At 38.5% G+C, this 24,696-nt stretch overlaps 1 protein-coding gene across 2 annotated transcripts; it reads left to right on the top strand.

Moving 5' to 3' along the window:
* The first annotated feature begins 899 nt into the window (after nt 1–899).
* cpt1ab (carnitine palmitoyltransferase 1Ab (liver)) lies at nt 900–24,664 on the top strand. 2 transcript variants are annotated; one of them, XM_036575801.1, is made up of 19 exons: nt 900–1,026; nt 6,668–6,826; nt 7,080–7,222; nt 8,712–8,883; nt 9,314–9,415; nt 10,138–10,275; nt 10,366–10,443; nt 10,945–11,052; nt 14,357–14,441; nt 16,564–16,759; nt 18,591–18,779; nt 18,952–19,057; nt 19,626–19,742; nt 19,957–20,121; nt 20,222–20,356; nt 20,849–21,001; nt 21,360–21,473; nt 22,039–22,131; nt 23,011–24,664. In XM_036575801.1, exons 2-19 carry the CDS (start codon nt 6,686–6,688, stop codon nt 23,095–23,097), a joined length of 2,322 nt encoding a protein of 773 aa, XP_036431694.1. In that variant the 5' UTR covers nt 900–1,026; nt 6,668–6,685; the 3' UTR covers nt 23,098–24,664. The 2 variants fall into 2 exon arrangements, with proteins under 2 accessions (XP_036431694.1, XP_036431693.1); XM_036575800.1 differs by lacking the exon at nt 14,357–14,441 and adding an exon at nt 11,894–11,981.
* Nucleotides 24,665–24,696: the final 32 nt, after the last annotated feature.

Here is a 24,696-nt window from a genome sequence, read left to right as displayed (position 1 = left end):
TCTATCAGAAACTGCTATTGTACCCATAAGCAATATACGTAATTCCCAATATCTCCAAGGGAACTGTCATAGTGTTATGTAATAGACTGATTTGGAGGTTCTTTGGGTTGTTGTTTGAGTCATGGTTTAGAGTTGCTTTTTCAGCATTAGGTAGCACAGCTTGTATTTTATGGTGACTAAACTCTCTAAAACAGGCTCACGTTTTTGTTTTCACTGTAACAATAAAAGATTTCCTAACAACTTCCACACAATCACTCACATCACATGATTTAGATAACAATGAATTACATGGCACATGTCCATGCCAATCTTAACTTTACTGATAAATTGAGTGTCCAAATGTTTGTGGACGTCTGCTCATCCAGTCTCTCTTCTGAAATCAGGGGTATTAACAGGGGGGTTTGTCCAACTTTGCTGCACTAACAGCCTCTACTCGTCTGAGAAGGCTTTACAATACATGTTGAAGCATTGTTTTGGGGATATGGTTGCATTCAGCCACGAGAGCATTAGTGAGGTCAGGTACTGATGTTGAATTATTAGTTCTGCATCACTCCCACTCATCCCAAAGGTATTGGATGGAGCTCCATCACTCCAGAGAACACAGCTTCACTGCTCATGTGTCAGCAGAAGTGTTCACTAGAGTTGCTGAGTTCACTCATTAGAAGGGGTGTTTGGACACTTTCGGACATACAGTGCACCATTTCACATGCAGTTTGTCTGCTTGATCAGCTTGTCAGTTTTATAAGGCCAGAGTTATTTATGGAATGAAGTAAACGACGAATACCCGTGTTATCTAACAGACGGATCTAACAGATAAATTGATGTGACTGGTAAGGGTGTGTCTCCTGAGTGCAGTGTGGCAGCGGTGTACGGTGCATAAATTACAGAGGAAAACACGTGACGTCACGCGGCGGGCGGTCTCTTCTGTGTAGCCCTCCACTTTCATTCATAGGCGCTTAGAGCAGCAGTCAAACCCTCACAAGCTCATACGCCAGCCCACGACGAGCCTCCAGCGAAGACGGACAGGTAAGATTTCCGCAGGGCTTTGACATAAACCAGTGTTTGCAGGCAGCTTCTGACCGTGAGACGCAAGTTGAAGGGTTGCAGTGTGTGATTCGTTCACCGGTGGGCTAACTAGGTTAAAGTGCACGATCAAGAAAGCCACTCTTATTTTTATGAAATGCTTTGCCTGGTACACATGAATGAGGGCTGATCAGCTTCACTCTACACGTTTGGAGCTCTTCAAAACCAGACATTAGGAGTAGCTCAGACCTTTTTGATATTTAAGATGGTGTTATTTTTATTTTTCATATTTCTCTCTCCTCTGTTATAGCATGCGTTTCCAGTAGTATTTGTTCTGGCACAAGGTCTCTGAGGGCACACTGTAATATAAGCCTATTATAAGTGTTTTGCCAACATGATTACAAGCACACCGGCGCTGTGCTAACAGCAGGGTCAGTAGGTGTCCGTGAATGCAGGGCATGAGTCCAAGGACACGGCATTCAGATTAGATCTGAAAGGCACTTTTACTATAGGAGTGATCGTACACGTATAGGCTATGTATCTATATAAGCCATTAAACAAGTGCAGGCAGCCATAATGTTTCTCAAATCAGAGCTGGCTTTGCTCACACTGGGTATCCTCATTTAACCCCATTTTCAGCTGAAACCGAAACCATGTTGTTGTAGCTGAATGGCTTGGGTCTTTTTTTATAAAATACGATTTAAATTTTAAAAAGATTGTAAATAAGTCACAGGTATTTCTAACGAGACAGCCTCGTATTTTGATGCCTCCCCCCAAAAACCTGTTGTAAATAAGGCCAGGCCTAGCGTTACAGATGTAGGGTAAATAGGAAAAATATATCAGTGAGCTCAGTCCTGAATATGCATGGTGTGAATACTGCACTTTTTAAAGTAATATTTTCTGTTTTGGGCTCCTTAAAGCTTAAAAAGAGACAGCACAGCGCTCACTGCTCTCTCTCTCCACACAGCGCCATACTACAGCGCGGCGACCTTTCCCCTAGTTTCCAGTTGCACAGGGTAGTCATGTGATCAGGTTGAGCGGTGCTGGGGGGGATGGGGATGAGGAAGAGGGGGGGACAGCAACGCGCTTTGACGTACAACCGGTGTCTTAACGTGTCCTTCACACGACTTTTGAGGTCTTACATGCATGCATTGTGTTAAATAGCATGTGCTGAAGCATGTGCCCTCAGTAACAGTGAGTTGAATGGCTTTGAAAGCCCTACAATTGCAGTTAGTCCTTCACGGATAAGACAGTCTGAACCAAACCATATGATGGCCTATGTAGCACATGGCCTAATATTTACAATGACATAATCGTGATACTAGGTATTAAAGGGTAATTCCACCGTTTATTCAACATTTCTGTTAAACACCGAGCTGTAAACAAAGGCACAGAGTGGTTTGATGTGAAGTAATTCACTGCAGAGGAATTTAGATGTTTTTACAGTGCTGGTGATAGGAACCAGTGGTACAATGCAAATACAGCAATTTTATTTACTATCTGATAATAGTATTTACTGTCCTGTTTAATTTACTGTTATTCAGTACAAAATTTCAGTTCTCTTAATGATTAGTCCTGTCATCACCAGTGAGACACTAAACAGGCTTGATCCAAAATCTGGTGGTTGGCTGTGTAAATGACATTCTATAAGCATGTTATTCATGTCAGAACATCTTAAAGGTGCAGTGTCTAATATTTATTGGCATCTAGTGTTGAGTTTGCAGATTGCAATCAACTGAATACCCTCACCCCTCCCTCACGCCTCCCTTTACAAGCATGTAGTTACAACCTACAATGGCTGTCATGCTTCTTTGATGATAAGAACCCTCCCTTGCTTTTTCTTGTGCTAAAATAATATGTATCATCCTCCATTTTTCAAAATTTGGATTCTCAAACTTCTCACAGCATAAAATGGTTATCCAGCACCAGTGGCAACCACTGATTCATTTTCTTTCATCTGATGTTATAGCCCTACCAAATTCAACTGATGCTTTAACATAAACATCTGGAAGGCATTCAATAGAGCCAGCTTTTGGTTGTCTGTTCTGGGCTACGGTACAAACATGGCAGCCTCTGTCGGAATAGGATCCTTCCCCTATGTAGTTATGACTCATTCAAATGAAAACAGAATGATTCATAGTTACAGTTGATTATACACTAACGAAAACATGCTTTTGTACACTACGCTCCATTTCTGCTAATAGGTCCCTTTAAATCTTGCACACTGCACCTTTAATAGGTCTGCAGCTTGTTGCAGTCAGTAAATATACCCACTTCCAGCACCTCACACTCGTTTCTGGTTTAAGCCACTCCCACTTCTGGGTTGTAATTTAAAAGAAGGCATTGAAAAAAGGATTGTTCGGGAATCTGTATCGAAGTCAAGTACCCAGTCCTAGAAAGTAAGGGTGTTTATATCTGTATGGGGTAAACATATATGAAGCACAGACATTTGTATGCTTAGTGTCCCCATTTTAGGGACCAAAAGTAACTGGACAAACAGTGTTCATCTTAAATACACTTGTCATGTTTAATGCTCGGTTGCAAATGCTTTGCAGTTTATGCCTGCCTGAATTCTGCAGCCTACAGACATCACCAGACCTGTAATGCAGCCATTTTCAGTTTCAGTTCAGAAGATCAAAGATATGCATCTTTTACAACCTAAGGAGCTCCATAGTTGCTTTAGCAGTATGTTTAGTGACACTGTCCTGCTGTCCTGTTTTTCAGCATTAGGGTAGATATGAACAGTTAGGTGCTGCTGAGGTCATGAGGCGTACAGTATTCTTCTCTTTACAGTAATATTCAACACATCTATGCTTACACCTTGGATGCTGTTCTCGATCTGTTTTTCTTCAGTTCTTCATCCACTAATTTGGCCTCTCACAGTTGTGACTGTGGCTTCCCAGGTTGTTTGCTTCTGTTAAGCTAACCAGTACAGTGTTGCTCCTTAACAATGTACCAAACAGTTGACCACAGTATTGTTCTTAATACCCCCAAATTAAAATTGAAATGCTGCACTTTAGCCTTGTAGTCAAAACAATGGAAGTTATCACCTGTCTATTTACGTACTGCATTGTTAAAACAGTGTTCAGGTAGAAAAAGAGATTTACTTTTCATCTTAGTCTCATATTTCTTTATTTATTAAATATCTAGTTGAAAAACAAATGTGTCATGTCAGAATAAATCCTAATATGTTTCTGAAAAGGAAAGGAAGACAGCTTAGTCCTCACCTATTGTTTGATCCGACATATGTTGTCGAACAAGTTTATAGATAAGCATGCTGTCTCAGTTTACGTGGGACACCTGCAGTGACATTCCAGAAGTATTTATTACACACAGACATCATGTCAGGTGTGAACGTCGCTTAATAAACACACACTGCTTTATTTACATTTTTCACATTGTTAAGCAGAAAAGCAGGTCGTATTTTGTGATGTCTGAGTTGTGCCACATTTCATGATGAATGAATTGTGCCAGTCTGGTCAGCTGTTTAGGCTCGTCCCTACAAGCCTGCTTAGAAACAACCACAGCATCAAATGTTTATGCAGGCTAGGGGTGCGGGAAAAAATCGATTCTTAGATGCCTCGCGATGCAGACGTGGACGATTCTGAATCGATTCATAAATGTCAAAAATCGATTTTCTAAATATTTAATTCATAACGTAATGTTGACGGAACGCAAAGGGCGGAACTTGGAAGTGGGTAAGTGCGGCGCCCGGACAGTCTGTGGCGGCACATAACAAAAACACAACCGGATGAGCGAGAAATCCGACCGGCTCCCTCTGCATTAAAAGCCAGGTTAGATCAGGAGTCACAACATGAATGTTAAGAAGAGACATTTTGTCCTTTCAGCAAAAATCAAACCACCTTGGGAGCCACAACATTATGTCCAGTATGTGATAATGTGCTAAAAATGGGCTAAAAATATAAACGAAAAAGCAGATTTACTTCGCTCTGCTTTAAGCTTTAGGTTAGCTATAGCCGCGTTTCTTCCAACTCTTCAACTATTCAAAAATTGAATAGTTTCTTGTAAAATGTCTCTCAGCTTTCCGCTGTTTTACGAGGCTGAAGTCGCTTCTCATTCGCCAGCTTCTTGCTGAACTTTCCGGTTCCACCTTAAATTCTGACTGAGGCGCCGAATGTAAAAGCGGCACCATTTAAGGTGGAACGGGAAAATTAGAGAAGCGACTTCATCTTCGCAGCTTCGCATCTTTTAGTTAGTGTTTGACAGTCTCTCGTTGCAGATTTAACGTACCAGGAAACCAAGTGCGCTGCTTATAAATGCGAAGTCCATTCGTCTCCAAATGTTCGTCTGTCTTTCTCTTTTCCTTTTTCGTTCGCTACTAGCCAGGCGAAACCTCGTTGCTAGGTGACCTGCAGTCTTTCGCACCCCCCCACCATCACGAAACCAAAACCGAAGTAATGAAATCCCGAAAGAATATATAATGTGCTCCGTGGTCATCCATTACCACTTATCTTATTTCACCGTAACAGCGCATTTTATCTCAGATGAGTGGCAGCAGCGTCTCCAAACAAGAACAGTGAATGAGAGCCTTCCAGTTCACTTACCACATTACTTCCATTTGTTTTATTAATAAAAGATGTTGGATGTAAATGCATTATGGATCATTACAATTACTTTGTTTTAAAACTACAAAGTCCTCAGACAGTAAGAAAATAGAAATCATGTATAGAAAAAAAAGATGCATCGATAATCGTTTTATAATCGCATCGCAGCCCTCTGAATCATAATCGAATCGAATCGTGAGGTGCCTAGAGATTCCCACCCCTAATGCAGGCTATCTTCTGTTTATGGAAATAAATGTTAATAAGAAGAATAATTATAATTAATAGACTGTGTAATAGAGTACGTAATAAAATGCATGAGTAACCTCCGAAACACACAAAAATTACATTTTAATTATGTCATGTTTAATAATGATGTGCTTTTCTGCCCAAAATGGCAAAGAAAGCCCAAAATGGCAAAGAATTGAGCTTTTACTGGTCTTAACAACAAATCATTAGTCAGTGAATTTGCAAGAATTAAACCAACAGATAAAGTATCTTAGCATGGGACAGCCTTTTCCTTTGATTTCTATAATGATGAAGTCTTGTGGGTAAACATGCAGACACAGAAATAAGAGTCAGTGCTATTTCACTCAGCATTGATGACTTTAAACAGTTGAAATACACTGCCGAGCTAGTTTGTGTTTCATGTGATACCAAATATTCTGAGGTATAAGTCTGGACTCTGACCAGGCCAAAACCATGAGTAAAAATCATTAGTATTTTGGGCTTGGCCCATTTTTTTTGTACAGGTGGGTAGATCATGATTATCATCAGTAATTGTAGAACAACTGTACAGTAAACTAACAAGTAGCTGATTCAATGTCAGCCCATAATGCCACTTTATTTTTCATACCCTTTTTAAAATATGCAGTGATATGCTCAGAAAAGCATATGGTGATGTAATTTAAAGAATAACGAGCCAGAATGCCAGATTAACGAGATCTGATGTTTGTTTTTGCTTCTACCAATAAAACCGCGAGTCATCAATATTGGACATTGTTATTGGCCAACTGATGTATAGGTTGGGCTCTTATAGATGCAAGATCATAAAGATCATTTGGTTCTTCTTCCTTTGGTAGTGAGAGTTTGTAGGAAGAATGGCAGAAGCGCACCAGGCGGTGGCCTTCCAGTTCACCGTCACTCCAGATGGCATCGACCTACGCCTGTGCCATGAGGCCCTGCGGCAGGTTTACCTCTCCGGCCTGCACTCCTGGAAGAAGAGGTTCATTAGGTTCAAGGTACTTTCATGGAATTTCCTGGTTATTCTGGCAATGATTTATTCAGGTGTTGTATCAAAGGGCGCACTATTATTACGATGTTTATTGCTTTTTATGAGCTGTCAGGAACAGTCATGTTTTGCTTATAACTGAATGTGACACATTACATCAACTGATAAATTATTGCAAAATTTATAGATAATGATAGATTATGTTGCATTAGATAGTAGTGTGATGGTTTTACTGATGATGGCCTCTTTCTGTATTTCTGCAGAATGGTGTTATGACTGGAGTATATCCTGGAAGTCCTTCTGGACTGATAGTTGTTGTTGCGGGATACATGTCCTATGCGAAGTATGCCAAAATAGACCCCTCATTAGGACTCTTCACAAAACTGGCCACGCACATACCAGTAAGGTAAATGACTGACTGCATTCAGGTTTCATTTACTATAAGTAACAAGGAAAAGGATAGACGCTCTTGTTAAAAGAGTTGAAGTCTTTCTTTCCTTCTCTCCTCAGCCTAAAACTGCAGGGTCTCTTATCTCAGCTATAGTGTATTTACTCATTAGGGACTATTAGAGGTAACCTTCACATTTTTTTTAATTTATTTTCTACCGAATAGAATAACGACCCGCTTGCTTATAGTGGCATTTGAAATTTCCCCAGAACCTCTATAGAAATTTCAAAAGAAAAGAACGAGGTGATATGAAAGGGCCCATATGCTACACTTTCCCTGTATTTTATTATTAGGTATTCTTATTATTGTCTTGTATTGCAGACTTTAATACTTTAATACAAAGGGGGAAATCAATACTTTGTCTGTATAATTTAATCAATAAGATGTAAACAAGTGTGGTTTATTTCGAAATTCTCTGTTTTAGAGAAACTCACCAATTAGCCTTAATTGTTCATAGTGGTGGTGATAGGAACCAGACGTCTGAGGATACTGTTTTATGTTCGTTTTACAATAATTTTAATTTGTCAGCTTTACCATTTCCAGCATTACTTGTAAACACTCAGAAGACGTGTAGGTTCACTGGTGGTTTTCAATAGTAATTAAAATGGCTGTGTTGTACCCGTTACAACCCTTGGTTCCTATCACTATCATTGTAAAGAAATTGATTAAGCTTTTCTACAATGCACCATTTCACATCAAGCCACTCTAAATGACTTTGTTTCCATCTCAGCTCTTGAATTATACAGGAATTTGGGGAAAAAATTGTGGAACTCCCCTTTTAAAACAACATTTTCTAAACATTTCGAGAGCCAAAAGTGCCTGTAGTTGTAGAAGCACTCAATTATATTTAAACAGCTAAACTAAAACTGCAAAACTGTTGACTTTCAAGGGTTAAACATGACTGACCATTTCAAAGTTGTGTGCATGAACATTATAGGCAAATCTGCTAATCTAGACATTTGCATTACAACCTCGGGGAAGAAGCTGAAGAGGGAAAAAGCATGCAGGACTCACACCTGCTGAATTCTCCTACTTCTCCTAATTCTCCTACTAATCATTTGCAATAGGCATATAGATTGGCTAATATTCAGACTAGTAATTAAAAACAAAAACAGGTAAAGACAGCCTGGATCAGCCTGGATCAGGCTGCCGTGGTCTGTTTCCAATGAACAGAATGTTCAGATAAAGAAGCCAACCTGTAGCACTTTGATAACATGTGGCAGCTGTGACAAAAGAACAAACCTTAAAGAACCACGTCCTGCTTGTAGTGTGTGAGAATGGTTTATATGGGGAAGTGAGATAAACCTGAGGGGTATTATCTCTTATTTCTTAATGGAACTTAGTATCCCAGATGTATCAATGAGAAAAAATCACAGCCTGTATAACTAAAGCCTAGAGACATAAAAGGTGATGATGCCACATTGTGAGTAATTCTGTTTCCCTGCAGTAAGTATATAACAGAAGATGGTCAGCGTATTGCTGGTGGAGTGCTGGTGGGCACAGGGCTGTGGGTCACTGTCATCTTCATCATGAGGAGTGTCCTTAAATCCCTGCTGTCTTGGCACGGATGGATGTACAACCGCCATGGGAGTGTGTCCATAGGTACCAAGATTTGGCTGGTGAGTCTCTAAAACAAGTATGCGCACTAAACTTTCTGTTATCAGTGTAATTATGAATGAGACTTGAACTCATTAACTCTGTCTTACTTGACACTCAGAGACTTTGTCTTTGTTTATTTAGGAATCGAATTGAACTGCTAGGCCCTGTATCCTCACTGTGATAATTACATAACTTACATAGTAGTTTCATAGATGTTACTGACTAATAAGCCTTAATATTAGTCACTGAACTATAAACCTGTAATTTAAAGGGTTAACTAAAAGCATTTAAAATTGATCAAACCTGTTGTGGTGTGTTTTAACAACATCATATGTTATGTGTCTCACAAAGCTACGTGCTATATTTATTCAGAACATACTAATCGGTTCTACAGCATGCTGTTGTGTTCCCATTCCACTTGTTTGACGTTTGAACCTCCTATCTCTGCAGGTGCTGGTGAAGTTGTTCTCTGGCCGTAAGCCAATGCTCTACAGTTTCCAAAGCTCGCTGCCACGCTTACCCGTGCCCACTGTGAAGGACACCACAAAAAGAGTGAGTTTGTGCCAGAGACCACCCTTCATTTATTTCATTCCCAGTCAAAATGGGCCATTAAGTAGAAGCTATTTATGTGTCAGGAAAAAAGCAGTAAATATATGTTAAACAGAAAATTGCACAGAATCCTCAAAAAGTAAATATAATATCAGTTTCTTCAGTATTTAGTGTGTCCACCCCACCCTTTACCTTTATTACAGTTTCCATTCTTTTCAGAAGACTTGCTTTCAGTTTATCCAAGAAATCTGCAGGGATATTTTTTCCACACCTCCAAAGTTGAGTCGTAGAAGTTGGTTGCATTTTCTGCTTTTTTTTTTGTTGTAAAGGTCTGGACTTTGGTTTGGCCAGTCTGTTGTTCTGAAAGCACCAACAGCCTCTTTGTTTGATTTGCAACTTTTCCGACTTTTTCATCTATTTTCCCTTCTCAGTCTGAACATCCCACTTTTTTGTTTGTTTTGAAAACATTAAATGGCAAAAATTTCATTTAAATCATAATAAAATATAACCACATTTGTGTTATTTGTGAACACGAATGTGGCATGGCTTGAATGTTTAGAATCTATGCTTTTGACAGAATTTCTCCGCTTTCTTGAACTACAAGTGAGAAATAATGAAGTGTAAGAACATGTGTTTCAAAGCATATATGCAATGGGGGCTCTAGAGGGTGGACGACAGAAAGTTTTACCTTACACAGGATTTTCTTTTGTCCCTTGTTTATATAGTATCTTGAATCAGTGCATGCTCTTATGGACGATGAGCAGTACAAACGCATGGAGGGCCTGGCGAAAGATTTTGAGAAGAACCTGGGCCCAAAACTCCAGTGGTACTTGAAGCTCAAATCCTGGTGGACCTCCAACTATGTAAGTTGACACCATCTGTAAGCTTAATATCTGTGTCAAGTAACGTTGACAAATGTAATATAATTCTGTAACAACTCTTTATGTTGGCAGGTCAGTGACTGGTGGGAAGAGTACATTTACCTAAGAGGACGTGGGCCCATTATGGTCAACAGCAACTACTATGCAATGGTAAAGGCCTCATAGTAATGATTTGAAATGTCCTTTGTCCTCTGTACAATCATAGGAACTGAGCTATAGAAGACCCAGTGGTCAGAATATGAGATATTTGTTATCACTGACATTTGATAGTGAGAGTCTGAGGGCATTATGTGACCCAGAAACAGAATGGAAGAGAGGTCTCATCAGAATTCCTTAGGCGCTCATTACTGCAACCATGACTGTTGTTCACAGGGAATTTCAGTAGCGCCATTGCTAAAATGATTCGTGAGATATGATTAACCCACTTACAATTTATCACAATTGAGTACCATATCAGTAATGAAATTAGGTCTGTTCATGTCTATTTACTGCCTACTTTTTCCACAAATGCCACATATTTTCATTTCTATTTACATAAATGAAATAAAATAAAGACTTTGCCAAATTGTTGGCTTGGTTAATTTTTCCCCACCTATTTTGACTTCTGTAACACACTTTTAAAAACTCATTTTCTTTATTTGACACCCCCAGGACTTCCTGTATGTCTTCCCCACTCATCTGCAAGCTGCCAGGGCAGGGAATGCTATCCATGCCGCTATGCTGTACAGGAGGAAACTGGACCGTGCTCAGCTTAAACCTGTAAGTCCTGCTTCTTAGTGAGACACACAAGGCCATATCTTATTAGATAGTACACTCTGGGTCATTTCCTTGTTCTTGTAGTTACACAGCAGTAGCAAGGCTTGCAATGCTAAATGCCCTGTTCAGGTTATATGACATACAGAACAATGACAGTGGAGTAAACTCCACTAATATAGTCCACAAATGAAGAGTTTACTGTGGACCTAGTTACATTAGACATTTGAACATTAACTATTCTTGAAACAATAGTCACCTTATTAAGAATATTTTCTGTTTTAACCCCTTAAACTGCAGGCTGATTATTTGGTTATTCATTTTTAAGTTTTATTTAGTAACTATTTTTACTTATATAGTAACTAATATGGCTGCTAATATTTTATGTAGTTATGACAGTGAGGGACTGAAGTGTGGACATATACAGGTCCTTCAGTTTAAGGGGTTATATCAGAATCATGTCCAATAATATATATTGCCGTTCTTGGTTCCATGCAGACTTGCTTTTATTTAGTGTCCGATTCTAATATATGTGCACTGGCGTGGCTGTGGCCAAATTTCACTGACATAGAAAATGTAATGACTAATCTTTAGATGTAGTATATACATTGAAAACCTTGTGTTTTGTCATTCTTTTCCTACCTTTACCACTCTCTCTCCCTCTCTCTCTCTCTCTCCCTCTCTCTCCCTCTCTCTCTCTCTCTCTCTCTCTCTCTCTCTCTCTCTCTCTGCCCTAACCTTCACCTCTTTGCATGATTATTAAACAGCCCTCCTAAATAGTGCTGTGTTTTGTCCTTTGCTTTCGGATGTCACTGTGTTAAATGTGCGTGTGGCGGCACGCACACAGGTTTACTTGCTGGAGAACAGAGTGCCGCTGTGTTCGGCACAGTGGGAGCGGATGTTTAACACGTCCCGCATCCCGGGCCTGGATACAGGTAAGAGAGAGGGCGAGTAGCCGCGAGCCGTGCCAATCCCTATGCTTGGTTTCACCAATGGTGTGCAGCCTCACATCACCTGCAATCAGAAACTTTTAGCTTTTAACCCCTTATACTTATTTATTAGTCAGTTTATGCAAAAATACCTCAGTGTTTCTCAACCCAGTCTCTATCTCGTACATCTGTAGCATGTGGTACATTACCATAGACAATGATTTCATCACATCACATTTTCATCACAGAGCTTAGTGAAAGAACAGAAAACCACTTGTAAAAAAGCCCATTGACTTCTGCTATAAATTTGTTTTGTCTCAGTGGGAGTGACGAATTGTGACTATTAGAGCCAGGCCTTCAATTTGGGCCTTAAATGTCAAAACTCAAAGTCAAAAGTCAAAACATGAGGAAAAAACCCATCTCTGTGAAAATGCTAGCATGCCTATGGGACTCTAGTAGTTTGTCAGTGTTACGTTAAAGATGATTGCATAATGTTTGGCCATTCTAGATTAAACACAGACATTTGAAGCTACTAAAAGACATTCCATGTTTTACATGAAGCTTGTGCTATACATGTCAGTATATATTTGACCTTATAGTAAGTTCACAGTGACTCAGCAGAGAGGCTGCCACTGTTTCCCATTTCTGACAACCCATTGATTAGGCTGCAGCTCATATTCACAGTCAGTGACGTATCTAGGAGTTTCTGGAGGCCTAAAGTTTTGTTTTTTTCTCATGAAATTGAGCCCACCTGTTGGAAATCAAAAAGTGATTGGTTGACTTCTGTAATTATGCTGGTAGTTGATCAAATACATTGGGACTTTCAGCTCTTGAAGTCCTAACCAATAGGACAGCTCGCTTAGCTATATCCACCTAGAAAACACAAAGATAAACAGTTCTGATTCGTAAATTTTCCACTGGCTGTTTCAAGAACCCTTTTGTTTCCATCCAAAACTTAACAATAACAAGAGTAGTACTGTCATACTTGCAGAGTTTAAATAAAAGTGTGATTCTGTTGAATAAAAATGAACTAAAAATAAAAGACATGCATTTTTTAGTTTCTAGATTGCCCTAAGCGTTCCCAGTGGTCGACAGAAGGGCTGTAACAATACAGTGTATCACATTGTATTGAAATGTTATCACAGCATGTCATATTTCATTTTTGTATTGTGACTAGCATGTTACCATGTGGCTATTGTGTTACCTTTGTGCTGATATATTAGCTTGTGGTTAGAACATTAGATCAGGGCACTATAAAGTACAGCTGTTGTTTCAAGTAGTGTACTTTTATATTTTTATATTGTTGAATGCTCCAATAAACTGAAAATGGAAACACCAATCACACGAACCCAACAAGTCTGGTACTGCCTCCCCCACCAAATAAAAAAAATAAACCAAAGGGGCTTGTGTAAATCTGCTGCCAGAAGAGTTATGCTTTGTGCATGTTCCCATTGGCAACTGTAAAGTCATTTTGTCAGTTTCAGCATGTAGAACTAGAGCTTTGGTGAAAATGGTAGTTTGTGACACAAACTCAATAAACAATTTGATAAATTTCAGCTTTGCTAGATCACATTCTTTACAAAACAAATAAACGCAAAAACAGCGTTCAGAAATTGTGTTATTTATGGAAAAGAATAGATAAAATGACAAAAGTAGGGTTTTTTTGCATCAACCTTAAAGAGTTAACATATAAGGCACATTTTCAGAAAAATGTATAAAATCAAGACCTTATCGTATTGGATCAAATTATGAATTCCGTGTAACATTGAGTTTCTGGTTCTTTTATTATGTACAACATTTGTCAAAATGGTTGTCTGTGGTGATCAACTGTATGTTACAGGTGTGGCAGATGGAGATTAGGTTTAAAAACACTTGAATATTCCTTTAAGGCTTATTTTCCAGTAACTACTATTACTTATTTGTCACCTTCTATTAAACTACTATGTAAATTACATAGTTACGAGTGTGAGAACTTGCTGATGAGTCTGTGGAGTTTAAGGGGTTAGCATTCTTCTCATGCACAGCTTTCTAAAGATGGTCCAGTTTGTTTGTTTTTTAGACATGAAACTGTCAAAACTAATTAATTCATAAATTGATTCATTGTTTAACTGATATGCTGATAGGATTTTTACCGTTGTTTTCTCTGAACTGCACTGGTGACTTGAGGCTGCATCTCCATGGTGATGAATATCCTTCTCACTCCTTCCCACACCACGTCTCATGAACCTCTCTGACATCCCTCCATCCGTTATTGTCATCCTTTTTGTTTTCATCACTCATGCTTTTCCTCCTCTGTAGGTCTCGCTGTAGTGGGTTGGTGCGTGGTGGGATTCGCTTGGTGTGTTTTCTGGTAGTGTCTGACTCTCCCTCTTGCTTTACAGCTCATGGTTCTAAACACTATTCCCATGTGCTCATCCCAGTATGAGCGTATGTTCAACACCAGTCGAGTCCCAGGTGTAGAAACAGGTAGAGCTCTCTCCTGTCCTCTGCTTCAGCACCTTAATCTCAGAATTCCAGTTTAATCCGCTGTTTCATCAAACAGTGCATGTGAGCAAGGATTATAATGCATGGCGCTGCAGAGGTGTGATCTTGCGTTGTGGGTGTGGTGTAATCCGACTGTTCTCGTCCATATGACTAAAATAAACACTTAGAGGTCACAATTGTTTAATGTAATTAAGTAATAATTATGTAATTACATAGTAAATTAAGCAATTAATTACTTTTACATTTATTTTACATTCTGCATCAACAGATTTGTCTTTTTCCATGTTTTGAAGTCAAGAATGACAAAAAATGTGGAACATGAAACAAAGCTGTTTACACAACAAAGACTTTTCACCAAATTCAATTCATAATACCATCATTATTCTGCTTCCAAACAAATGCGGCGTGTTGACTGAACGTGTAGAATCTGCACATGCATCAGAACCTCTCCGCTTGTTTCACTGAATTGTGAATGAGAAATAATTATTCTGGAATTACAACATGTTTTTATTAATGCCATTGATAGCTGTGACTTCTAAAGGTTAAGCATGGATTATTGCAGTGCGGTGAGAATTTTATCATGGTCTGACACCCTTTAAAACATTTACTTTAAGTTTTACAACAGCAGCGTGTAGGTGGCAGTTGTAGCCAGAGGTCATAGTCCTTCATGATAAAACCAACGTACCTGGTAGCTCTGAAGTGTTTTTATTTTTTTGGCTTTCGCTGACAAATTTAATTGAATCACTTAATTGAGCTTTCTGATGAAATGCCTAACCTAATACATGCATGGACAAATACTACTAATTCACAGCCATTAACATGTATTGTTTTTTGGACAAATAAATATTAACATTATGTTCAAGCAGTATGTGACTCTATCATTTATCTACACGTCAGTAGAATGTGAAATGGTCAGATTTAACTGTATTATATCTAAAAAATGTGAAAGTTATGTAAGCTTTTATTAAGTTTATTTATTCTGAGAATGAGGAAGCTTTAAGGAAGAGTGTGCATTAACAAACCCCCCTTCCTTTCCCATCAAGTCCAAACAATTATAGAGCACTGCTGTGCAGCTAAGGCAAATAAACGGGCAGATAAACTTAGAGGTATTGTAATGCATTCTGTGCACGTCTTGTGGTGTTAAGGAAGTAAGTGTTTGGACTTTGATCTCCCTTTTTTTCATCTCCCCTTTGCTTTCATGTCATTGTGAAACAGTTCCTGTGTCTGCATGGTGATAAACTGAAAGTGTTATTTTCGGGAAAGTTTTGTCTTTGGGTTTAGACTTGGCTTTTCCAGTGTCTGCCATTAGGCCTGTACAGTGGTTATTCAGCTCTTTATTAAAGGTGGATTGCAGAAATTTGTTACATGTCCTGTGTTATTAAATAGTGAAGATGTAAATAAACTCAGAGAGATTTGATGTGAAATGCTCCATTCTAGAGAAACTTGCAGAGTCACAGTTCTTCACAACAGTGGTGATAAGAGCCAGACATCTGAAACGCTTAATGCCTATTTAATACCTTTAAAAGTTCTCTTACAGACAATTATTTCATAAAATGGTTACAAACATGCAACCTGATCACTGTGACATTGTTTTGTGATAGTTTTGCAATAAGCTTTGGGCCTTAAATATATATTTTTAAAATCATTTCATGGCAGAGATGTATAAAATTAGACTCCAAAATAGTACCAAAAAAAACCTTTTTTCTTTACAGATTTACCACTATTTTACCATCATCAACATTACATATAAACACCCAGAAGACACATTTTGGATAGTAAATAAAATGGCAATATTTGTGTTGTAGACTCCTGGTTCCTATCACCACCACTGTAACGAAACCAGAGTCTGTAAGTGTCTCTTCAGTGAGCCATTTTACATCAAACCACTCTGAATGACTTTGTTTACATCTCATCCATTTAATTGTGCAGACTTTTTGAAAGAACCAGTGTAATTTCCCTTAAATGAAAAAGTTTTGGACACTTTGCTGCTCAAAGCAAAATGATGAAGAACAGCCCTTTCCTTTGATAGTTATTAGATAAAAGTCAATTTTCATACAAACTGCTCTGAGATCTTTACATCTCTTATATATGTCTCCATGAGTAGATGTCATTCAGCACGTGAATGAGAGCAAGCACATTGTGGTGTACCACAAGGGACGCTTTTTCAAGGTGTGGATGTTTTATGACGGCCGGTTGCTGCATCCCAGAGAGATCGAGCAGCAGATGGAGAGGATTCTGGCGGACAAGTCTGAGCCTCAGCCTGGAGAGGAGCATCTGGCTGCACTCACAGCAGGAGACAGGTGAGGGCGCTGTGAACAGCACTGAACCTGCAGCAGTACAACACAGGGCTTGAATGAAGGCTTTGGCTGTGTGATCTCTGCTTATTTACACTGACACTGTAAGGAATACTACCATTCAAAAGTCTGGAATCATGTGCCATATTAACATTTTTGGTGTTTTATTTATAAAAATAACATACAAATGTAAAGTATTATGCGTTATTCAAGGGATTTCTAGATGTTTTACTCAACATTTCAAGAAATCTGTAAACAAAAAGTTATTAAATGGTACATGTTTGTTACATATTTGATTTCCACTTTTAAAATCTGATAGATTCTGGATGCCAGTTTTATTATGAATTCATTCTCTGTGTCATACAGCTTTCTCAGTTATTCTCAGTAATTTGAAGCTTGTAACACACATATTAAGATATATTTTACCTTGTAGTAGTTTCACTTTGACTCCTTCAGTACAGAGCTGAGCTGAGTTTCCCATTTCTAACACCGTACTGAAACCTGGTTAGGCTACGACTCATACTAGGGGTCAGTAATGTATCTAGGACTTCCAGAAAGCCTAGAGTGACAACTGGTCAATTAGTCCCACCCATTGTAAATCAAAACGTGATTAGTTGATTCCTCTGTCAGTGCTTATTAGTAATTAATCTGACCAGTTAGCCATTTACTTCAGCTCCTGACATCCTAACCAAAGGCAGAGCTCACTTAGCTGTAGTAACAAAAAAAATCCTGACTGGACAATTTTCTGTATGAGTGTTTCAAGTATTTAAACCCTTAACAGGGCCGGGCAGGTCAGCTGGCCCGAAATTTTATCACACACTTCTATAACCTAAGAATAGCTCAACCAGTTTGCAGTGAAGTCCCTGTAGTTACTGAATAATAAGCTTTTGTATGTAATAAAAATGGGATATTAAGGGGTTAATCCTTTAGTTTCCATCCAAAGGTTAACAAAGAAATTACTGCTGTTCTGGCAGAGTTTAAAAACAACAAGCATGATGATTGTATTAAATAAAAATGAACTAATAATTACAGACAGAAGGCCCCGAAGGCCCTGAGAGTTCTCCACTGCTAGTATAATAGTATATTAGAATCATTTTATGCACATGTCTACAGTTAAAGTGGCTTTATATGATTGACAACATTGATTCTAAACTATATTCAGTGTCTGAGGTTTACTTTTTTAGTTTTGCACTGGAGCTAATATAGCTGACAAGTGATGGAAACCTATTTCTCTCTAATAAGCAGAATGCAAAATGGCTAAATCACTCAGTTGCCTCAAATTGCATTGAGTTGGGCAAAATATGTCAAACTCAGCCTAACTGAAATCCGTATTTGTGTTTGTTGTTGTGGATAACATGTCATGCAGTGCCAGAAACCACATAAGCAAGTTGAGATCACTTAACCACTTGACGTAGTTTGAGGCTAGTGTGTGATGATGACTGCAGTTTGCGCAATGCTAATCATAAGGTTTAAGCCCCTATTACTTGTTAGCTACCTTGTGGCTCCAGTGAAAAAAATTTGGTCACCAAACTTGTCTTGGCTGATTGCCTACATTTACATTTAGGGTAAAGAGTAAATTGTGAAAATTAGAGTTTTTGTGGAACTACTCTTTTAATTACAGTGATACTGCCTAAACATTGAGGTATTAAAATTAACCTGCCAAGGAGGCTTTGTCATTTCTAGCATGTAGCTGTTTGCTGATATCTATTGCCTCAGTTTTTCCCCTGGTTGTCATATGTACATTATTATAATGAAAATCAGTCAATTTTTGCATGTATTAATGGTGATGATATTCTTACAGGGTTGATATAACTGTGTCTTCTGTTTCTCCTCACAGAATACCCTGGGCCAAGGCCCGCTCAGCGTTCTTCAGTAGAGGGAAGAATAAGCAGTCTCTGGATTCAGTGGAGAAGGCAGCTTTCTTTGTGACTCTGGATGACACTGAACAGCGTTATGACCCTGATAACCCTGTGCAGTCTCTGGACAGATACGCCAAATCTCTTCTCCATGGGAAATGCTATGACAGGTTAGAATGACGATTGATCATCATCTGTTATTTTGAGAAAATCTATTTCCTTTTGATTTATTTGTGAACGAAATAGACAGGAAAATATTTTAATACACATAATTTGGCTGTGTATTTGGAGCCCATTGCTGTGTGACCTTTGAAATCTGTAACTTTGTTTTCCTGTGTCCAGATGGTTCGATAAGTCCTTTAACCTGATCGTGTTTAAGAACGGCACTATGGGTTTGAATGCTGAACATACCTGGGCTGATGCCCCCATCGTTGGCCACCTTTGGGAGGTGAATTAAACAAAATTACACATACAGTTTCTATACACATTGTCTTTCACCGTCAACCTTTTTACAAACTTAAAGAGATACTCCTGCATTTTTCAACCTAATCTCCAACTGCTGCGTCTGTGTTCTACTGCCGATTAACACGGGCAATAATTTGATGTACTTCTCTGTACTTAGAAAAGCACAGAAAACCCATGTTCACAAAACACACTTATAATAGTAGCCATTGGGCTGTTGCTCCATCTTGCGAATAAACGTTTTAAATATGTGACGGTATAACATTAAACACTTGTGTTAGGATGAGACAACCTGAGAGAGTGTCTTTCCAGGCTGTTCCTGTGACATTTTATCCAAGATTCCAGATTTACAGATTAATTTACAAACACCTTTAACTGAAGAATTTATGAAAGTGTTCTACAAAAATAATGTTTAAATGTTTGCTGATGAAATTCAGCAGCTGCCTAGTGGCTTATATTATAAGTGAGTTCTGAGCCAGTGGATTTCTGATCTTTTCTGAGAAATCAAAGTTCTTGTTCTTGTCTGTTTAATGCCATATTTGTGTGTGCTACAGCAAGTACTGGCTTTTGATCCTGTGATCCTCGGATACACAGAGGAAGGTCACTGCAAGGGAAAAATACACCCAAGTCTGCCCGGACCACAGCGCCTACAGTGGGATATTCCAGAAGAGGTATAACAGCACTTCTCAACTCCCATCTCTCTCTTTTTGTTCTGTGCTTTTTTCTAGCTCTATTTCTGGATTTCTGTTTGTTTTAGATTAATTTTTTAAATCTTGGGGTTCATAGTCTCTTATTCCATTCCTGTTTACAGCTTGCATATTGTAGATGATTTCGCTGGCTGTCTTTTGTGTACATATTTTATTGTAGTCCTTTCTTTTTCTGTAGTGTCAGTCAGTGATCAGCAGCTCTCTGAAGGTGGCTAATGCTTTAGCAGATGATGTGGACTCTCACATTATCCCCTTCAATGAGTTTGGCAAAGGCCTGATCAAGAAGTGCAAGACCAGCCCAGATGGCTTTATCCAGATCGCTCTCCAGCTCGCTCACTTCAGGGTAACTGTTCCATACCACTCTTTTTGTCAGACATAACCCTCACCTAAGTCCACAGTCCTTGCATGGGTTGACCATCTCCTCTCTCTTTCTCATACTTCAGGACAAAGGAAAGTTCTGCCTGACATACGAGGCGTCCATGACACGACTGTTCCGAGAGGGTCGCACTGAAACCGTTCGCTCCTGCACCATTGAGTCCTGTGCCTTCGTCCGTGCCATGATGGATGAAAAACAGACGGTAAGATCCACAAAACACAAAAAAGCCATAAAACAGTTATTCTCCCCAGCCTCCATATACCACACACACACACACATGTATGTACATACATATATGTATATAGTATACCATAGCAGTAGCTACATAATTGCTCCATAACAACTGTATTAATCCAATAAAAAAATAGAAATACAAAAACAAGCAAACAAATAAAAAACAACATTTTTTAATTGAAAAAAGTATCAGCAGGAGAAAGATCAAGACTTTAATTATTAGAAATATGGATTGAAATGCAAGGGAAAAAGCCAAAATGGTAAAGAATTGAGGCTTCTTTATTTATGGAGAACGTGTGGTTTGGGATAAAGCGTATGGTTTGGCGTATGTGTTTTAGATGGCTTAGCCTTAATTCATGATGTTGCCTTTACACGCAGTTATAACTCATACAGTGTATGATACAGTATTATGTCTGTCTGAGGACGTGGTCTGATTCTGCTTTTCTCCTGCTTCATTCAGAGAGAGGAGAGGCTGCGACTGCTGAAGTTGGCAGCAGAAAAGCACCAGGACCTGTACAGAATGGCCATGACAGGCAAAGGCATTGATCGGCACCTTTTCTGTCTCTACGTGGTGTCCAGGTACCTGGGAGTGGACTCCCCCTTCCTCAAAGAGGTGAGAGCCATTGTCTTGCAAGTCAAGTTGTATTTATGTGTAGAGTACATTTTATTCTGTCATAAGCATTTAGCTTATTAACAAATGTAATATACCCTTGCTGTCATATCAAAACCTCATAACCTCATAACTTTTTAGGTTTGTATTTATTTTGAAAGCTTTTCTTCACTGTGTGAACATTCCATTATGAATAGACCAATTAAACCATTCAATACTCTTGAAAACATAATACATAATAAGTACATACATAATAAGTGTTACATTAATATACGTCAAAGTTTAGATTAAAATGTAAAAATGTACTGAACTGTCTGCAGTTTCATAATTTAACTACTCTGTTGGTTGTATGTGTGGACAGGTGTTGTCTGAGCCCTGGAGACTGTCCACCAGTCAGACTCCTCTCCAGCAGCTGGACCTGTTTAATCTGACGAAGAACCCAGAGTACGTGACCAGTGGAGGCGGCTTTGGCCCGGTATGTGCTCTGCTGGGAGAATCTGAGTATGTCGAGTATGACAGTTAGATTTTGGCACAAAAGGTATTTGTGCAAAGTGAGAGAGCCAAATCACTATATTTAAGTTTTGAGGCATCATTCTCACTGGGTATAGCAAAGCAGGAAGCCAGTCGTAAGCTGTAGCCTCAATAATTTAGCCCATTTTAATACTGTCCTCTTTGAATAATTTAGTATGCTTGAATTTTGTCCCTGAAGCACTACTCATGCAGAATTCAAAGTTTTAGTTTCAAAGTTCAGTAATGTTTCTAGATATGTTTAATAATTAAACTTTTTTAGATACTTTTATTAGTTAAAGCTTTTCCACATTGACAATAAGCATATTAGTATCATGTTTGTACTAAATAATAGTCTAATCATGAATTATTTAAGAATAATCATGTCTTTAGCGAAGAATGAACTAATATAGAAAAAAACTAGAAAAAAGTCTATAGTTTAATGCTGATTACTGGTTTGAGGGTCAATATTCAGTTAGACCTGTTTGACACCTTTCATGCCAAATGCCGCATTGTTTATTTTCTCAACTTAGGTGGCAGATGATGGTTATGGAGTATCATATATCATCCTTGGAGAAGACCTCATCAACTTCCACATATCCAGCAAACACTCCAGTCCAGAGACTGTGAGTACCACGCTTTTACATTTACAAATACACACAGTTAGTAGCACAAAGACACATTAAATGTGCTGTTCACTGAGACTAAGCCTATGTCTGAATCTAGAACCTATTCATTAAATAGCACATTGTTTTGGCCAAAAATAGGCCATATTCACTGTATTATGCACTACAGATGCACTACACTATATATCATCACTGTCAGACCAAAACCTACAAAATGGTGACTTTTCACGAGTACGAAAAATCTTCTTAAAGGGCCCAAATCATAGAAAAAGGAACTTCTCTCACTTTTTTGAATCCAGGTGTAAGTAATATGTAAATATTGTTGAAGTTTTAAAATGTACCAATCACTACCCAGTCCATACGGTCTATACATGGAAACTATGCTTATTCTGAACTATTTGTTTCTGTAAGGTCATGAGAACCAACTAATTAGAACCATCTCAAGTTCTAAGAAATGTTTCCACTCTGAGTGCTTCTTGAATGAGGTGCAGTTCAGGGCAGCCAATTATAACAGAGAGAATATGGGCCCTTTAACTTTTAATGGAAAGTGATGTAACAAGATAGTATAGTAAGTCATTTTGGACCATTTCTGTTGGTCTGTTTGTTATTAAATTTTAACACAGTGTAAATGGCATTTCAAATAAGTAGATGGTAAAAATGGAGATACAAGGTTTTGTTCTGGCAGTGACAATAAGCTATATATTAATAGATATAGATTTTAAGGTTTTTTATTTTAATGAACAAAGGTTGAAATAGTCCACTATGCATTGACCAGGGTCTAGATTCAGACACAGGCCAAAATATCACACTATATGGTGAATAGAGCCTAGTTTTGGACAGAGAATAACACCTTTTTTTGAAACTCTTGTTTATTTTTAGGACTCTCACCGTTTCGGCTGTCATATTAAGCAGGCCATGCTCGACATTCTGGACCTTTTCCAGATTGACAGGAAAGCCAAGAAGTGATCTCTGTTCTTCTCTCTCTCCATTCACAAAAGGGGGTTTCATTTCAGTGAAGTGCACTGAGTGTTAGACTATTCCTACATAGGCATGTACAGGGCATGTACAGATGCGTTGTTAGTTTTTAATTCATGAGATAAGAAATTTAAATAGTATAAATGAAGCACGAACAGGTGAATATATTCATGTCCTCTTCATTCATGTTAAGTGTGTAAAATGGGAGAAACTGTTCAGTGGGCCTTTTTATAACAGATTGTACTAGCCTTCATTTTACACATATTGTTTTTAGCATATTATTCATTGTTGCCTTATTGAACAGAATGGCCATCACTCCATAACCCAGATAAAAATCCAGAAAGAGGTGTTCCTTTTCTGTACTGTGCACATAACAAAGTTCCCTTCTGTAGCTGCTATAATATGTCAAAATCAATGCAATGTTTTTAACAGATATTTTCATACTCAGGTTATTTGAATCTGCATTTGTGACCGGTGGTGTATTAGTGGCATTAGGGCAGGGCAGCCACTAGAGGGAGCTATTACAGTACTCACTCCATATACTCCATGTACTACATGCACTGAAACAGTGCACATTTAGTGAAGGCAATAGTGAATGTTTTTATGTATTTCATTATCATGAGATTTCCTGTGCATGAGTTGCACAGTGTGGACCGTCGCAACCTCTGAAGCCTGTATTTTGCACTTATGCCTGTCAGATAGGCTGCATTAACTCTGAATGGCGTGGGAGTTTTTTCTGAGCAGATTACTGTAGCGATACATTTGCAATGAGATTGTTAAGTAATTTAAGTGTACTTTAAGTAGCATTTCCATGCAGTCCTAAGAAACAATAATGTGGATGAAATCAAACGTTCTAAGAACAAGTAAAAGTGCACGGTTACCTTTGAACTGCAAAAAATCCATTCTTTTCTTCCACCACAGGATACTTCATATTCTTTTGTGATAAACTGTGAAGACAAACACTTCTATATGACTTCCATGTAAAGCTGAAGAGTGCTACTTATTGTATTTTGGTTGACTGACTCACTGTGGAACTACAGTAGCGAAGGTGTTAGCCATGAGGCATATATGCAGCTTAGAATGAACAGGCAGCTCCAGGTGACGCAGTGATGCAGTTCAGCTTTTACTGAGCTTGGCTGGCGTGGGTGTGGCCTACACGCAGTGCAGAGAAGGCACATTGTCACAGCTAGGAGGGACAGCAACCTTTAATTTAAACAAATCGGTTATGTCCACAAACTCAAGGAACAAAGGGATATTTTGGTCTGTATATGTTGTTCATCAGTGGCAGAAAAGTGTGCTATTTATTTATCTGTTAAATCCATATTTTCACGGTGCATTTTATTGGTTCATGAATAGGGTGTGCTCATTAATCACTTGAATTGGTGTTCTTGATTGAATGTACAAGAAAAGCTGAACAAAAATAAAGTAACACATTTTTGTGGAAGGAATATGTGTCATTAAAATGTGGTTCATGTTGTGGCTGAAATATTTAAACATTTTCCACAGATGCAGCTCAAATGCCAAAACACAATAAAAATAAAAAAAATGCGCAAGATGATCTGAGTCTATACTGTGTACTGTAATATGTAT

Source organism: Colossoma macropomum, unplaced genomic scaffold (genome assembly GCF_904425465.1).
Source record: "Colossoma macropomum unplaced genomic scaffold, Colossoma_macropomum, whole genome shotgun sequence".
Lineage (NCBI taxonomy): Eukaryota > Metazoa > Chordata > Actinopteri > Characiformes > Serrasalmidae > Colossoma > Colossoma macropomum.
The sequence above is the reverse complement of the archived record's forward strand: the minus strand, read 5'-3'. Positions and strand labels throughout refer to the sequence as shown.